General features: G+C 44.4%; 1 protein-coding gene across 13 annotated transcripts in view; it reads right to left on the bottom strand.

Moving 5' to 3' along the window:
* dtnba (dystrobrevin, beta a) overlaps positions 1-18,914 on the bottom strand; it is a 705,977-nt gene that overhangs the window by 128,590 nt on the left and 558,473 nt on the right. For 9 of the 13 annotated variants that reach the window (XR_005460994.1, XM_038800081.1, XM_038800085.1 and 6 more), the window contains 2 exons: positions 15,656-15,752; positions 6,042-6,062 (listed from right to left, as the gene is read on the bottom strand). Coding sequence is in view for 11 of the 13 variants with exons in the window: in XM_038800081.1 (XP_038656009.1) it covers positions 6,042-6,062; positions 15,656-15,752 (118 nt within the window). In the remaining 2 variants the exon portion in view is untranslated. The remainder of the gene's footprint in view (positions 1-6,041; positions 6,063-15,655; positions 15,753-18,914) is intronic. The other 4 variants (XR_005460995.1, XM_038800088.1, XM_038800079.1 and 1 more) reach the window with 1 other exon arrangement.

Below are 18,914 nucleotides of genomic sequence, written 5' to 3'. Positions count from 1 at the left end.
GATCCCTAAAGATAGAAGTATATGACAATTTGGCTCATAACTTGATTAAGTAACTTTGTATAATCCACCCAAGCCTGGGATCTTGTGTTAACGTCAACCTCATCAGCCTATACATCACCATTCAATCTAAAACTTCGACATTTTTTTGCTACTTCCACCATTTTCCCCAGGAAATTCAAACTCCATACTGAGGAAACTCCCCAAGAACAAATAGAAGAATTAAACGAGCATATTTGCAGTCACTTGATATATCATCTTTCAGCTATCTTACCTTTACCTTTCCAGCTGCTTGCTGCAAACATATTCTGATAAATGCTTGATATTTCTTTTAATATCCTCTGGTATTTTAACCTTATTTCTCCAACTAATTTAAGTTCCTTATTGTGGTAAATTCACCTCCGTTTACTCTATTACCTATAAGCTTTATAGCACTCTTTCTTCCTTTGGTTACCGTGTATTCATAGTGGTGCACATTTGTGAATGTACAGGATTTCCAAACATTACATGCCATGCTTTTATCTTCTGATTGTACTGCTGAGTGTAATTTCTTTACCTTACCCCTCAGAATCTGCCTTCTAAAGTTTAATGCTTCCAGTCTATGTACTTTTCCTTTCATCACAATTTTAATCTTAAAATGCTGCATTTCGTGATTACTAAAACATTATTTGAATCTGACCTATTTGAGTATTTCCTGGTTTTTACTGAATATCAGGTCCGATTGCAACTCTGCTTACTTGGGTTCCTTGGCCAAATGTTCCAAGGAACAAATCAATAAAGTGAGCCGGATTACATTTTGATTCCCATTGTTTCTTTTGTAAAATTTCCAGGGTCAGATTGAAAACTGGCGTGTACCTCTCCAGATGCACAGCCGAGTTTTCACTCCAGACTTTCTGGCACTTGGTGCTCAGAGAATCTGGGGGCGTGGTTTGCTCTGGCAGGATGATGCCAGACAGAACCCAGAAGGCCGGCTCCACAGATTTCAGGAGGCCATCTTTAAAGGGTGATGCACTGAACATAGAACATAGAACAGTACAGCACAGAACAGGCCCTTCGGCCCTCAATGTTGTGCTGAGCAATGATCACCCTACTCAAACCCACATATCCACCCTATACCCGTAACCCAACAACCCCCCCCCTTAACCTTACCTTTTTAGGACACTAGGGGCAATTTAGCATGGCCAATCCACCTAACTCGCACATCTTTGGACTGAAATTAAACTCCACTCCCACCTCAGGCATGGGGGCACTCCCAGCCTCCCTCTCTTCACAGGCATCGAGGTACACTCCCCCCCCCCCTTCCTCCCCTCCCCCCCACCCTCGAGGGTTGCCCCACAACCTGGGGCTATACTTATCTGTGCACCACTGGAGTGGTCACCACGACTTTTTTTTACAAAGGTGTAATGTCATGCTGGCTGGGTGGGACGATACGCAGACGGTGGAAGTAGTAGTTTTAAGCTGGTTGATGATATTAAAATATACTAATATATGCTAATTCAGCCCATGTCCTTCTTGGGGGTAAACCTGATTGCGTCATCGGGGGGGGGGGATTGGAATACCTGATCAGAGGGGTGAGTGGGGGGGGGGGGTTGGTAACATCAGAAAGGGGGGGGGGAAATCAATCCAGGAGGGGCAGTGGGGCCAGTCCGGGAAGGGGTTGGGGAGGCGGGGTGGGGGCTGCTCTCACTGGGATGGCGGGCTCAGACCAGGAGAGAGGGTCAGGTTGGGCTGGGTCGGAGTGAAGATAGCTCCCTTTGGGGGGGGGGGGGGTAAGAATGTGTGGCGAGTATGCTGTGCGAGGCTGAGTATGGGTTTTTTTAGAAGTGATTTTTTTCCCCATAACTCTTGCAGAGAAAGTATCACGGTAAAACTGGCAGAATCATCCAAGAGTTAGCAATTTAAATTGCTATCGGATGGATCACAGCCCAACTCAATTGTTCAGGGGAAGTTAGCACTTGAGGGCAATTTCTGGGTAAACCCTAATGTGGGAACCTCCCAGAGGGATTCCCCAGCGCATAATTGGGGTTCCCCAAAATGCAACTCCGAACCAGGAAGTTATAGAACATAGAACATAGAACAGTACAGCACAGAACAGGCCCTTCGGCCCTCGATGTTGTGCCGAGCAATGATCACCCTACTTAAACCCACGTAACCCGTATACCCGTAACCCAACAATCCCCCCATTAACCTTACACTACGGGCAATTTAGCATGGCCAATCCACCTAACCCGCACATCTTTGGACTGTGGGAGGAAACCGGAGCACCCGGAGGAAACCCACGCACACACGGGGAGGACGTGCAGACTCCACACAGACAGTGACCCAGCCGGGAATCGAACCTGGGACCACTGGTGCTGTGAAGCATTGATGCTAACCACCATGCTACCGTGAGGCCCATTATGGGCCATCATTTCGCTCTACACACTTATCTGCTGTGGTTGCACTTCAGGCATTATCTAAATCATCTAATAGCATTGAACCATAATCCACAGCTTCATTGTCACTTCTATTATCATCAAACTATATTCCACTTATTTTTTCATAAAAGGCTGCTGTTTGCGTCTCCTTCTCCCCATCTTATTAGTTTCCGTTCTTCCACGCTGCTTCATTTAGCTCAGGGGTGGGCAAACTTTTCCGTGCAAGGGCCGCATTCAGAAATTCACAATTCACAAAGGGCCGCATAGTATATTAAGTAAAATAATTACTTCACCCGGTTATGATTGTGGGCGCCTCATATAGAACATAGAACAGTACAGCATAGAACAGGCCCTTCGGCCCTCGACGTTGTGCCAAGCAATGATCACCCTACTCAAGTCAACGTATCCACCCTATACCAGTAAGTAACCCAACAGCCCCCCCCACCCATTAACCTTTAAAAAAAAATTAAAAAAAAAAAAAAAAGAATTTAAAAAAAAAAAAAATTTTTTTTTTTTTTAAAGACTTGGTGGGCCGCAGAAATACCTTTGGCGGGCCGCATGCGGCCCGCGGGCCGTAGTTTGCCCACCCCTGATTTAGCTTCTCTGTAAGGCGAGTCAAATTGTCATTTTTCTTAATCAGGTGAAACCTAGCCCAGCTACATGGCATTTTTCTGCCCCAGAACCTTCCCATAGCCTGGGAGCTTGGGGCTGGATTCTCCGTTTCAGAGACTAGGTGCTGACGCTGTGACAGAATCGGTGCTGTTGTACGACCACGGAAGCAGCACCGGTCCCTGAGCAATTCAGGATCTGTTAATGGGCTAGCACCAGCGCCACGTGGAATTAGAGCAATTCCAATGAAAAACGGTGTCCGATTTGCCGGGGTCGGGATTGGCAACGAGAGGCTGACAAGTTGCAGCCGCATAGAAGCAGTCCACTCCTCACACACACTAATCCCAGCCAACAAAATGGTAGTGAAAAGAGCAGCACCCTGTTTCACAAATGCAGAGCTTGAGACCCTGCTGGACCCTGCCCTGGAGGAGAAGCGGGGCACCGAGTACCCCAAGGTGGGAAGGAGGCTGCAGCCACTGTACACCGGGGACCTGGGCGCAGGTGGCAAACACTACGCGCGCCGTGAGCTCAACTGCCAGGACCGGCCAGCATAGTTGGAAAAAGCTGCACACCCTCCTCAGGGCAGCCAGGTTGGGTAGCCAGCACCATGCCACGGACACCAACCCCCATCCCACAAACTTGTAACCTCAACCCCCCACGACCCAGAGGATGAATGACCCCCCCCCCCCACCCCCAACTCCCCCGCATCCCACAAGGGAAGGTGGCGCACAACCGCAGGGAGAAAGAAGACTGGAGGGGGCCCGCCAGACCTGCGGCCTCTCTCCGTCACTGGACCTGGCCGGTGGGTCCAGAGAGAGGTCAGTTGTCGAGGCGGAGGTTGGCATCGAGGTACCAAGTGAACCCTCACTGAGCTGCGGTGTCCCTCTGGCACGTGTGGCCAGGCCGCTGGAGGTGGGCACGGGCCTGGGTCCCCAGGTCAGCCACCGCTCACCTCCCCGGTCCCATCCCTATCTACCCACTTCCCCCATCTCATCCTCACCTCTGCCACAAGAGTTCAGTGAGATTGTGTGATGGAATGGCCAGTTCACACACAAATATCACCCAGGCGGATGGTGGAAAGTGCTACTGTGGGTAGGGGGTCAGGTGATGTCAAACAATGTGGTGCACCAGATCTCATCGCAGAGCAGGTCATCATCCTCCTCCATCCCATGGACCAGACCCGCTGTTACTGCCAACCCAAAGCTCACACCCAATCTTGAGGCAGGTCAGAATCACGGAGGGGGTTACAGGTGCGGATGAAGGGGCTGGGTGGAATTGGTGCAGGCAAAGTGGCCATGTGTATACTGTACATGCGGCGTAGAATGCATACATGCCATTGCCAAGGCATCGGAGCATGGCATTCCGTCGGGCGACCGATGCCTGACTTAACTTTATACTGAGGCACAATTAGCTGTCCAATTTTGTTTTCCGATTCTGGTGTTGGCTGATGTAGAACCCTGACCCTGAACTCTCCCTTCTGTACTACCCGAAGATTACTACCTGAAGCTTTGGCTTTTAGTCTATAAGTCAACTCAAACTTTTTTCACAAGACCTCGAACCTAGTTTTTCCAATGTGAATGCTTACCATATGAGCCAAAATATTTGTATGATTTCCTTGCTTTTCACAGCTTTTCCACTCACTTGGCTTATGTTCTTCACCGATAAGGCAGTGCATCTTTCAGGACCCATAATCACAACTGTGAGATAGCGATAGAGCAAGTGCGCCTCCTCTGGATCTTCCTATTAACCCCACTAAGATTTGTGGGTTTAGGGTAAGTTTATATGATTAAAATAGTTTTACGAAACTAGAGGTGAATGTGTGTTGGGTCTCTATGGAAGAGAGCTATAAATTCCAGCAAATCCTCTTTACAAAACAGGGCAGTTTTAAAAATGAAAAAGAAAGCTTGTGATCAAATCTCTTGGGATATAAGGGACGGGATTCTCCATTTGGGGGACTATTTTCTCCTGCTGGAGCTAAATTGCATCCGATTTGCACTCATGCAAATCAGGAAGCGATTCCCAATCCTTAGCTATGTAAGTTTGTGCATGGCAGGTATTGCGAGGGATTCCCTAGATATGAAATTCCACTATTGGGTCACCATTTCGAGGGAGCGGCCCAATAGCAAGGTCTAGCAGTTGGCACACCCTCCCCTCCCTCCCCAGACAATGCAATTCAGCCCCTCTCCCAGGGATTTTCTGGGTCACCTCCTGCAGTACAGGGTGACCCAACACCCCACCCTCCCCCCACCCCCATCACTTCCCTCCCCACCAGAGACCCTCTAATTAAAGGGCACCCACCAGAGACACGCTAATTAAAGAAACCCTCAACAGAGACTCCCCATAAGACAGACCCTTGCCTGGAAGTCCCCCAAAAGTGGGACCCCTAACTTTTTCTGCCTGTCGTTGGATTCTCTGTTTGCGGAGTTTTCAAGGCGGTGGGGAATCCAGCCCAAGATATCAATCCCATTTTAAATGGGCCTGACATACAACAGTGATCCAGAACATTGCTACATTTGGTCCTAAAGAAGGAACAGCATAAAAGGATGTGATTTTATATAAAATACATTATATGTATTTGAAAAGGAAACTTTCATAGGGCTATGGAGAAAGAGCAGGGCAGTAAAGCTAATCATACAGCTCTTTCAGAGTGGTGCAGGCACAATCGGCTAAATGGTCCTCTTCGGTGTGATAAATGGATCAATTATACAGTCAACTTGAGGGATGAATGTTCATAATCATGTTGCTTGTGGAAGAAATGTTAGTTATATAGTTCAAAAGCATGCATCTGCTTAAAAAATGACGAGCAACATACGTTTCCATTTATTGAAATGTTGAGTTTGATGGACAATGAATCACCAAGTTGTGCCACATTGAGTATAGATATTACAGGTTCCTGATACTTCTATTTACAATATTTACATCAACCTTCTTCCCAAGCATCCCTAGAAAGACCTGTAGTATTTTAACTCCATGCACTGAAATAAAATCCTCAGCAACATAAGATTGAATTCAACTTACTGCCTGTTTCTGTTCCTCGTCCTACATAAGTCAGCATTTAGAAAAGGAAAAAGAGGAAAAAAAGGGAAGATAGATTATTAGATATTAGATAGGTATCTGCAGTTGTAAGAGGTAAAGAAGAGTATTCAGTAATACTTTGCACTAGGCTTAGGAAAAGATCAGTGCACAAGTTAAGAATTGCTGTTTAAGTAAGGCAGTTTAGCAGTGTAATTAAGATATCACAAGACCACAAGAAATACAAGCAGGAGTAGGCCACTGTGTTGTTCCTTGTGACTTAATAAATCTTGTAGTCTCAAATGTGGAGAAGATGCTTTATTGTGAATTCGTTCTCTCTCTTCAGAGCGTTACCTATGGCTACCTCAAGTGCTACTAGCTGCTGTGTCTGTGCTGCTCCAAGTTCTGCCCTCTGTGAAGTGTCTCCTCACTTCCTGTCCCGGTCTATTTATATGGCTCTCCCATGCTCCCTCTAGTGTTTGCTCAGTTGTATTGCATCTCGTTAACTTGTGATCACCACAGCCACCAGGCCCTTCAAGCCTGCCCCGCCATTCAATACGATCATGGCTGAGCTCTGCCGGCCTGAACTCTTTTTCTGTTCCATTTCCCCATAGCCCTCTGTTCCTTGATCTATCAAATATTTATCCACCTCCACTTTAAATACTTCCAATGATCCAGCCTCCACCACCCTCCGGGGCAGAGAATTCCAGAGATTCACCACCCTCTGCGTGAAGAGATTTCTATGCACCTCAGTTTTAAATGCCTGGACCTTTATCTTGTCCCGAGGTCCCCTTGTTCAAGACTCTCCCACTAGTGAAAATATCTCACCATCTACCCTGCCAAGCCCCCTCAGGAACTTATATGTTTTAAGAAGGTGACCCCTCACTCTTCAAAACACCAAGGAATACAGACCCAGACTATTTAGTCTCTCTTGATAGGACAACCCTCTTATCTCAGGAATTAGCCTGGTGAATCTCCTTTGGACTGCCTTCACTACCTCATTTATTAGGTAAGAGGACCAAAACTGTATGCAGTATTCCAGGTGAGGCCTCACCAAAACCCTTTGCAATAAAGTCCAAAATGCCATTTGCCTTCTTAACTAGTTGATATCTGTTTACAACTTAAGCAATTTACTTCTGCTTCAAGGACCATTAACCTTCTCTGCCACATCCATCCCCACCCTCATGAAGTCTCCTATCCCCTGCTCCCAAAGCTCCAATCAGTAACCGCAGAATGCTCAGCACAATGTTAACTTTTTTGTTTTTTTAGGGTTCTAAGAAAGCAGGCGTTCTGCTCCCTGACATCTACCTTTGCTGTTTTTGATGCAGTTGCAAGGAACTACACAAAGAGAAGTCTAAACTTAACCATTGCTTGCTTTCTGCTTTCTTCTCTTCCTGTGAAGTATTACAGACACAAACACAGGCCTAGGACTACAGCTGTCAAATGCCTGCAGTCCAGCCGCTCAATGGGAACGGTAAAATATTGCTCACAATGTTCTTCTGAAAAGTAAAAAAAGTACAATTTACATCCCAAAATTAAAACTGGTACAATATTTCTAAAATGTAACAATATTGCTGTGATATACGAGGATGAAAAATGGAGCAATAGCTCTTCAATGAGTGATTATTTAATAGCTGATTTAAAAAAAAAATTTTTTTTAATGGGATGTGGGCTTCGCTGGCTTGGCCAGCATTTGTTGCCCATCCCTAATTGCCCTTGAGAAGGTGGTGGTGAGCCGGCTTCTTGAATCGCCACAGTCTATGTGATGTATGTACACCCACTGTGCTTTTAGGGAGGGAGTTCCAGCATTTTGACCCAGCGATAGTGAAGGAATGGTGATATATTTCCAAGCCAGGATGGTCAGTGACTTGGATGGGAACGTCCAGATGGTGTTGTTCCCATGTATCTGCTGCCATGTCCTTCTAGGTGGTAATGGTTGTGGTTTTGGAAGGTGCACTCCAAGGAACCTTGGTGAGTTCCTGCAGTGCATCTTGTAGATAGTACACACTGCTTCTACTGTGTGGTGGTGATGGAGGGAGTGGATGTTTATGGACGGGGTGCCAATTGAGCTGGCTGCTATGTCCTGGATGGTGTCCTGCTTCTCGACTGTTGTTGGGGCTGCACTCATCCAGGGAGTATTCCATCAAATTCCTGACTTGAAGCTTGTAGGTGGTGGACAGGCTTTGGAAAGTCAGTAGGTGATAGGTGAGTTACATGATGCAGGATTCCTAGTCTCTGACCTGCTCTTGTAGCCATAGTATTTATATGGCTAGTCCACTGCAGTTTCTGGTCAATGGTAATCCCCAGGATGGTGATAGTGAGGATTCAGCGATGGTAATGCCATTGAATGCGAAGAAGTGATGGTTTGATTCTCGCTTACTGAAGATTATAATTGTCTGCCACTTGCGTGATGCAAATGTTACTTGTCAGTCCAAGTCTCGATATTGTTCATGTCTTGCTACATTTGCATGCTGATTGCTTCAGTGTCTGAGGAGTTGTGAATGGGGCTGAACATTGTGCAATCATCAGTGAATATCCCCACATCTGACCTTATGTTGGAAGGAAAGTTATTGATGAAGCAGCTGAAGATGGTTGGGCCCAGGACACTACTTTGAGGAACTCTTGCTGTGATGTCCCGAGACTGAGATGACTGACCTCCAACAACCACAACCATCTTCCTTTGTGTTAGGAATATGTCTGTGGTTGTTGGAGGTCAGTCATCTCAATCATCTCACTCCTGGGATATCACTGCAGGAGTTCCTCAGGATTTAAGTCATTCAGAGCCTTCCAATGCTGGTTCCAAATTTTGATTCTGCATAAACATGCTATCTAAAAAGAAAATTTGAACTCTATCCACAACCAATTTCTGACCTGTTATTAATGACAAAATTATTTTTCTCTGAAGGACTCTGACAATTTTCACCTAGAGTCATAGAATTTCCTTCCTTTAATTTCACCAATAGTGAAGCTAATAAATTCACTTCTTCATGCCCGCCTGGCCTGAAACCTGGAAATGCTCCAGATTTCATTCCTGATGGATATTGATCTCGCCCATCTCAGCTAGGGCAGTAATTTATAAATGACAGTTGGCCACAGTTGATCTAGACCAAGGAAGGAAACTATCAGTGAAGGTTTTTTGTGACTCAATGGAAACACTCTTGTCTCTGACTAAGAAGGTTCATGTCCCACTTCAGAGAGTTCAGCACCTCATAGACTCATTCCAGTGCAGTGCTATGGGAGCACTACACTATCAGAAGTTATGTCTTTCAGATGTGACTTTAAACCAAGGCCCCATCTATTCCATGGATGGAAATAAAAGATCCCATGGCATTATTTCAAAGAAGCACATTGGAGTTTTTCTCAGTGTTGTGGCCAATATTTATCCCTCTGACTTTCTTTGCTCATCACTATCCAGTTGTATCTTCTGTAACAACTGAAATATTTAGCAGCTAAAATATAAATGTATTCAGAACCTGACTTTGCACTTGATATTTGTTGTCATAATGCTTATTGTGCTGAATAAATGTCCTTGCCCTCCTCATCTCACAGATGGCAGAGCAAAATACACTTTAATGGCTTATGAAACATAGTTCATAGATTGAGGACAAAACTAATTTATTTAACTGCTGCCTGGAAAGGGGAAGCCGAGAGCGATCGTCCAAATTCATCTGAAACAGGATGCAAACATGCTGGGGTTGTGCAGAGCGATGCGAACCAGCAGGCTGACCTTCAACGTGCTAAGTTTTAATATGTGAAAATAATTCTGAAAGTAACACGGAAAAAGTATTAAAAATAGGGTGGACCTGCCAGATGATCAACATCATCATACTTGCAAAAGGTTGATCATCCTGTTGACTTGCGAATGTTATCTATCACTAGGTGATGGGTGTTCCTGTAAATATCACTGCATTTTATATGATATGATGAGACATCACAAGAAAGCACTCAAATCAATCTTTAGAACTCAGTGACAGAGCAATATGAAAGGTTAATGATGAATAGCAGGGCAGGAAGAAAGCTATATTGCAGAAAATGCGTATTTTTCATTGTCAATGATCAACAAATAAAAGCTTATAAATGGCCAATACTGTTGTGTGAAGAGAGAAAGAAATTACAATGAGCTGCTAATTCTCAAACCGAATAATCCAACATTTTGGAGAATTGAAAAGTAAATCTAAAAAAAAATGAATTTTACACGACTGAGGATTTCTCTGCAATGTTGCATTTCTGAAAAAAAAAAACGCAGCCAACAATGTGATTCGGACTGTCTAGCACCTTCTATAAACCGTAAGAAGTCTTACAACACCAGGTTAAAGTCCAACAGGTTTGTTTCAAACACGAGCTTTCGGAGCACTGCTCCTTCCTCAGGTGAATGGAGAGGTATGTTCCAGAAACATTTATATAGACAAAGTCAGAGATGCCGGACAATGCGAGCATTTGCGGGTAATCAAATCATTACAGATCCAGAGAGAGGGATAATCCCAGGTTAAAGAGGTGTGAATTGTCTCAAGCCAGGACAGTTGGTAGGATTTTGCAAGTCCAGGCCAGATGGTGGGGGGTGAATGTAATGCGACATGAATCCAGGATCCCTGTTGAGGCCGCACTCATGCGTGCGGAACTTAGCTATAAGTTTTTGCTCGGCAATTCTGCGTTGTCGTGTGTCCTGAAGACCGCCTTGGAGAACGCTTACCCGGAGATCCGAGGCTGAATGCCCTTGACTGCTGAAGTGTTCCCCGACTGGAAGGGAACAATCACCAGGCAGGAATGTTCCCTTCCAGTCGGGAAACACTTCAGCAGTCAAGGGCATTCAGCCTCTGATCTCTGGGTAAGCGTTCTCCAAGGCGGTCTTCAGGACACGCGACAATGCAGAATTGCCGAGCAAAGACTTATAGCTAAGTTCCGTACGCATGAGTGCGGCCTCAACCGGGATCTTGGATTCATGTCGCATTACATTCACCCCTCACCATCTGGCCTGGACTTGCAAAATCCTACCAACTGTCCTGGCTTGAGACAATTCACACCTCTTTAACCTGTGATTATCCCTCTCTCTGGATCTGTAATGATTTGATTACCCGCAAATGCTCGCATTCCAAGCATTGTCTGGCATCTCTGACTTTGTCTATATAAATGTTTCTGGAACATACCTCGCCATTCACCTGAGAAAGGAACAGTGCTCCGAAAGCTCGTGTTTGAAACAAACCTGTTGGACTTTAACCTGGTGTTGTAAGACTTCTTACTGTGTTCACCCCAGTCCAACGCCGGCATCTCCACATCTCTATAAACCAGTTAAAAGGGGATCTCTGGATACAGCTAAAGAATTCAACTGAGTCCACAACTTTACAAAATTTTCAAGAATGCTAATAAAACTAAAATAAAGTATAAAAAACAGCAGTTTTAAATTAAGCCATCTGCAGATCTGGTACAAAGCAATGAGGCAAGAGAGGAAGTTGAGGAGTAGGAGTTGCAGAATACAGACAGGATTCCATCTCCCAATCACTTTCAATGCAAAATGCTGCAAAGTCTGTATGAACAATGAGTCAGGATACGATGAAGCTTGCGTGCGAAGGATGGTCATTGACTGCCATCGTGAAGGGTTATTGGTGTCACGCTGTGCTGAGTAAAAGCTAGTGTCTTCAAGAGGGAAATTAGAAAATAAACTGGCAAACTGGGCTGACTAATTATAAGGACGCAATAAAAAAAAGCAACATGTATTTATATAGCACTTTCAATGCCGTAAAACATCTCAACAAAACTACCAAAGTAGATAATAGCCCAGGTGGTCAAAAGAGGCAGGTTTTAAGGAAATATTTTGGGAGTATAATGGAAGAATAATCATACAGATTATAATGTATTTAATACTAATGCACCCACTGAAAACCTACACACATGAACACACTTTGTAAAGCCATTTATTTAATTTAACATGTTTAATTTGTTGCTTTTTCATCAACAGCACACACCCTTGGCTTGGCACATCCCATTCTACGGTAGAAAAAGAATAAATGGAATGTTTTGTTTTTGAAATGCTGGGAAAATAATTAAGATGACTGGGTGGTCCACTGTGCTATATTTTTCATTCCGGGACCAAGATTCAAAACCAGTCCTAAACTGAACAAATGAATAAAAGTCTCCTCTGTTGGGTGTTCTGTGAAATGAGTTTCAGCTGATTCATTAGGTATGGGCTCTCAACAGTAAATCATCAATCTGATTCAGAGATGCCACAGGGTGTGGGAAATGGAAAAATTAATCAGAACGCTGAAATAAGAGAGGCCCTTCCGAGGTTGTTGAGGCCAAGTATATGAGTTTTACTCTGTATTTAATCAGGAGCAGGAATTAATGCTGATAAGAGAGCGCCAGAAGCACAAAACCTGAAAATCCTAGGATTTACACTATACAACTCAAATGACTAAAACATCATCCAAAAAAAATTAAGTTAGATATGTACACTGGTGCATATATTTAAACAGCACCAATTTCTCATAGCCCTTGGTGATACCTCCTGACTTTCTGCTTCAATATTGAAAGAGTAATGTTGGGGAACTAACTGGATTCCGACTCACCCTCCAAGAGAAGGTTGGAATTTATGGAATGGTCATAATTAGGGGCTGGTTTAGCACAGTGGGCTAAACAGCTGGCTTATAATGCAGAGTAGGGCAGCAGCACGGGTTCAATTCCCGTACCAGCCATCCCGAACAGGCGCCGGAATGTTTAAATGTCTTTATGTTCTGAACATGTAAAAACTGTGTACGCCATGTGAAGTGATTTTCTTAAATAAAAACCCTGCAGGTACTTGTAAACATGTTTACACTTTAGTTCAAATGATTTATAATGCTGAGATTTAAATATATCCATACCGCAGTTCATGACCAAACTTTCAAAGCACTTCATTACGATTTGGTTCCAACTCCATCTACAAGTTTGCTGACGACACGACCATAGTGGGTCGGATCTCAAACAACGACGAGTGAGAATATGGAGGGAGATAGAGAATCTAGTGGTGGAGTGGTGTTTCGGCAACAATCTATCCCTCAATGGCAACAAAACTAAAGAGCTGGTCATTGACTTCAAGAAACAAAGTACTGTACACACCCCTGTCTGCATCAAAGGGGCTGAGGTGGAGATGGTTGGCAGCTTCATATTCCTTGGGGTACACATCACCAAAAATCTGTCCTGGTCCACCCACATCGACACTTCCACCAAGAAAGCACAACAGCGCCTTTACTTCCTCAAGAAACAAAGGAAATTCGGCATGTCCACACTGACACTTACCAACTTTTACAGATGCACCATAGAAAGCACCTATTTGGCTGCATCACAGCCTGGTATGACAATTGCTCGGCCCAAGACCACAAGAAACTTCAGAGAGTCATGAACACATCCCAGTCCATCACATGAATCCCCCTCCCATCCACTGACTCTATCTAACACCTCCGCTGCCTTGGGAAAGCGGGCAGCATAATCAAACCTCCCACCCGGCTTACTCACTCTTCCAACTTCTTCCATCAGGCAGGAGATACAAAAGTCTGAGAACATGCACGAACAAATTCAAAAACAGCTTCTTCCCCACTGTTACCCGACTCCTAAGTGACCTCTTATGGGCTGACCTGATTACTGTATATCCTATATACTGTATAATCCTGTATACTTCATCCGATACTGGTGTCTATGAATTTACATTGTGTACCCTTTGTTGCCCTATTGTGTATATTCTTTTCATGTACTAAATGATCTGAGCTGCTCGCAGAAAAATACTTTACACTGTACCTCGGTACACATGACAATAAACAAATACGGAAGCTCGACACCATCCAGGACAAAGCAATTTGCTTGATTGGAACCCTTCCACAAATATTCAACCCCTCCAATGTGGCAGCGGTATTTGCCACCTAGAAGATCCACTGCAGAAATCCGTCAAGGTTCCTTCGGCAGCACATTCCAAACCCTTGACCACTACCATCTAAAAGGACAAGAGCAGCAGATACCTGGGAACCCCACCACCTGGAGGTTTCCCTCCAAGTCACTCACCATCGCTGTTCCTTCACTGCCTCTAGGTCAAAATCCTACAATTTCCTCCATAACAGCACCACCTGGACTGCAGCAGTTGAAGAAGGCAGCTCACCACCATGTTCTGAAGGGCAACTGGGGATGGGCAATAAATGTTGGCCTCGCCAATGACATCCACATCCCGTAAATGTATTTTAAAAAAACTTGAACAACATCGACAATTGATGTTCATCATTGCCTTTGCTCTTTGATTTAATATTCTCCGTAGTTAGTAAACCACAGTGCACCAAGTAACATCTGAACAATATATTGCAGCAAGATCAGAAAATCACTGCCCTGTCCTATAGATGTTCCACTGGGAACGAGAGCAATAGCAAGCTCATTGGAATAACATTACTTCTAATTTCCCCTCAAGCAACGTTGACTGTAATGATTATTTTTTGAGTGCATGGGCCATTCATTGTTTTTTTGCAGAGCCACACATGCACAATAAAGGAAAGGTCTGTTTGGCGACAGGCTGCCACCTGGTTTAATGAAAACGTTGCCACCAAGTCACAAATTGAAGAAATATTGTTACTCCAATGCTGTATTCCTAGCTAACACTATTATGAAATAACCATCACAACAAGGGCTGCAATGGTTCACCACAACCTTCTTGAGGTATCTTGGGAGAGGCAATATAGTGTCTTATCTGAATCACCATTTTCCCAAGAACAAATACAGAAGGTCAAGATGTTTTAGCCAGGACAATTTTTCAAGTGTTTACTTAGCTGAAAGGCTTTCAGTGCAAGTTTCCCAATGGAAATGTTAGCTTTGAAATTTTGTGGGGGTTCCCACAGCAATTCTGTGTAGGCTGATCACTCAGAGAATTGCCACAGAATTTCAGGGCCATTAACACGCCAACACTGGAGTTCTGTGCATCTTCAAAACTTACAATACATCTGATTTTGTATAGGCTGCAGAGGTAAAATATCTGACATTCTGAATGGAAAACATGGCTGCCTGCAGACAACTGAGAAGGAAACTGAAATAATGCAAAATAAGGTTCAGAAAAGGTCTGAAGATGAAACAATGATGTAAAATCTCCCGGTTGTGCAACTATTTCTGTGTTTTCTCCTGCCACGTCCTGCTCAGTGCTAAATACTTCTTAGTTGCTCTGCTAATTCAGCTCTTCACCAAAATGCTGGGAGGCATGCAAAAGGACCATGGGTGGCACCCTCTACCAGAGATTGTCAGACCTCCTCCCTACATCACTTGATGACTGCATAACTGCGTTTTGCAAGTTCATTGCATGGGGGCGAGAGTATGAATCTTGTCTCACCATTTGATGATACAGTGTGTCACCACAATTCCTCAGGAGGTAACCTTCCCTGGATAGCCGAGGTGCTCGTTTCATTGCAGGGAATACACAAAAACACGGATCTAAATAGGCCTGCATAATTATTTATGCAATTATAATGTGATGAATTAATAATGTGAACAGCAAATTGGTAACTGAATTACTTGAGCACCAAGAACAAAAGACAAAGCAGAACAATAAACCAGGGGAATAAAATCGACTATCCACACTGGAGATGAAGGACTCAGTCTATATTGCAGCAGGGAACAATTCTTACCTTCAGCAGCTTCATTAGTCCTTCAAGCTGCACCATCAGCTCACGACGACTCTCTTGTAAGGCTGACATCCGCTGCTCCAGCTCGTCTTTTCTTTGCCTGTTGAATGAACAGACAAAGAAATTAAGCCCCGTCTCTCTCGAAAAACACTGGGGAATTCAAGCACTCAGACTGTCTGGTTCAGAACCAGTGTGTGTATCGAAAAGCAGCTTCAGCGCTCCACTGCAATGTGAACACAAATAATGTCTCTCCTCAATACAGCTATGATGTTCGACGACAATTCATTCATTAAAGATGATTTGTACCAAAAAAATAATGTGCGTCATTTTAAAATGTTCTTTGCATGTGCACTGCATCAATAAATTGGGATAAAAAATGTCACATTCTATTAATGCCTGTTTAATGATAACCAAGAGTAATATCGCTTTTATGATGCTCTGTGAGCATCAGGGCTGACATGTCACAGGTGTGCAGGTGAACATTATCTTCGGGAAAAAATCCCCTTTGGCAAGAAGAATGCAAATAGCAGTTGACACATTGAAAATAAATGAAGTCTTTCTCCCCCAAATTCCAGCAGACTTCAGTTTGTAAAGAACTAGCTACTTATTCATGAGGACAGAGACTGCTAAAAATCTGCTGTCATAAGCCAAATCGGCTGGAGTGTGGATTGGAAAACAGACCCTAATCGAGAGGCTATGACCAGAGTTGGAAGCCCATTCCTCCCAAAATTGCTCTGAAAACCACAAAATGCAAAATTTATTTTAAAAATGGCTCATTATTTTAGATCGATGGAACAATAATTAAAAGCAGCAATTTAATTGACTAATAAATTGTTTTTCATTATAAAAAGGATACATATTGTTACATTTGGTGCTTAATGCAGACTTTTAAGTTGTGAATGGTATTTTAACAAATTGGATTCATGCCAGGTTGCAGTGAAGGTTATTTCTACCAGCTCTTGTTGTGTTGCATAGGTGTTGCACACACTCACTCTTGCTTGTCTCTCACTTTTTCTCAATAACATAATACTGATCACTTTTTCGTTGCATCTCAAAGCAATCTGCAAATCTCACACATTCAGATAACACAGGGCAGCACGGTGGCACAGTGGTTTGCATTGCTGCCTACGGCGCTGAGGACCTGGGTTCGAATCCCGGCCCTGGGTCACTGTCCGTGTGGAGTTTGCGCATTCTCCCCGTGTCTGCGTGGGTTTCATCCCCACAACCCAAAGATGTGCAGGATAGGTGGATTGGCCTCGCTAAATTGCCCCTTAATTGGAAAAAATAATTGGGTACTCTAAAATAAAATAAAAAACACACATTCAGATAACACAAAAACATTTGCATTCGGGTAATCACCACTTCTCCCAAATCAGCAGACCACAGTTTTTGCATAAACCGAGAAAGATCTTGTCGTCAAATATTAGAATTAAGGAACAGGCATAAAAAAGTAGGATTATGCTCCAACTACAACTCCAGCAAAGTTATAAACCCCAAATCAAACTAAAGGTCCAATTGTTGTGTTTGTGTCGACTGTAAGCAATAGATTTACGATGAAACTCTGTGACAAATCATTGCTGGGATTGGGTAAACCTGATTTGCGCACTTTCACATCATGACAACTGCACATTGTCCCATGTGTGACTTTACATGCCATTTTGTCTTTTCACACAAGTGTCGGATTTGCAGTGCATGAGGCCTGACTTGGTCCCCCAACACAGCAGTAAAGTTCCAATATTGTTTAAAGGCCCTCAAACCTCACTGTTCACCTCTTTTGATGCCCACCCTCCCTCTCATGCCCCCTCAAATTACAAATGCCACATGCCCCATTCATACGACCCCATGTATCTTCCATTCCCGCCTGGTCATGTATGCTTCCTCTCAGCCTCCAAAGCAAGTCATCCAGTTTGCTAACTTTATTCCCAGGAGCCATGCAATTGCAGAAAGTATTATTTTAAAATGATTGGAAAACATGAAACCTCTGGCAATCTAAGAAAACCCTGAATGCAAACACGCTATCACAAACTAAAAAACAATCGGGTGAAAATCTTGTAATCCTTGAAGTGCCGACTAGGTTTGTAAGCAAACAAGAAATCTTGTTAAAAACATAGTCTGTTATTATTGCCACCAGAAAGTTTCAAGACCACCTGAAGTTTTTGAAATCCAACCAATCATTCATAATATGGCAGCTGTCATTATAAAAACTGCACAGAATAAATGTGTGCGTTATCAATGCATTAAAAACATGTCTACATTACAATATAGCACCTAACAGTGGAAACATTTTACACTAACCTTTCAGAATGTTCCCGATTCCTCAAGAAACTTCCTATTTTCTTCACAAACCTGGCACGTTTTTAATGGGCTTTCAAAAAGCCACACCATCTGATGAAAATGGAGGGCAGGAGGAAATCTAATTTTTGCTCTTGATTTAAAATGGGGAACATGACCTCAGCGGGAGAGGATCCACACACAAGGGCACGATCTTCCAGAAAAATTTCCAAGTATTGTGGTGAGCGGGAATTGCCGCGTGTTTCCCGACGCTCAGCCCAGCTAAACCGGCAACGCAATTCAACATTAATTGGTCCACTTAAGGAGGCCTCACGGGCTTCTTGCTGCAAATAACGCCTTGCCAGCAAATTCACTGGGACCGCGCACGCAAGTTACCTGCTAACAAGGTCGAGCAGCACTTAAACTGCATTGCTCGGCCAACCCCAGCCAGCTCGCAATAATGGCACCGAGAAGACTGGCCCCAAGGTTCGGGGTGTCAGACCTGGGGAGGCTCCTGGATGCGATGGAGACCAGGAGGGATGTCCTGTCTGGCCTGTTCCCCCGGGTGTCCCGGAGGGTGAGTCACAAGGCAGCCAGTGCTGCCTGGGATGAGGTGACGGCAGCCGTTAGATCCAACAGTATGACCAGGAGGACTGGCCTGCAGTGCAGGAAGGTCAACAACCTACGCCAGGCAGCACGAGTGAGTAGACGCCAACGCCACCCACCCACCCCTCCTAAGGGAGCATCCACCCCCCCAACTCTCCAAGGTGATACCAGTCCTCCCTCCGCCTTCCCCCCCAACCCCGCCTTCACACCCCCTCTCCCACCACTGAACCACGCGTGTGACTAATGATGCTCTCTCCACATCCCCTCAGGAAAAGCTCTCCTACAATCTGCGGGAGAAGGCCCAGACTGGCAGAGGGATGCCAAAGGTGAGAATCCTCACTTCCTTTGAGGAACGGGCCCTGGAGGTTACCGGTGTGGCTGAGGA

Source organism: Scyliorhinus canicula, chromosome 6, assembly GCF_902713615.1.
Source record: "Scyliorhinus canicula chromosome 6, sScyCan1.1, whole genome shotgun sequence".
Classification (NCBI taxonomy): domain Eukaryota; kingdom Metazoa; phylum Chordata; class Chondrichthyes; order Carcharhiniformes; family Scyliorhinidae; genus Scyliorhinus; species Scyliorhinus canicula.
This window is presented reverse-complemented; position numbering and strand designations above follow the sequence as displayed.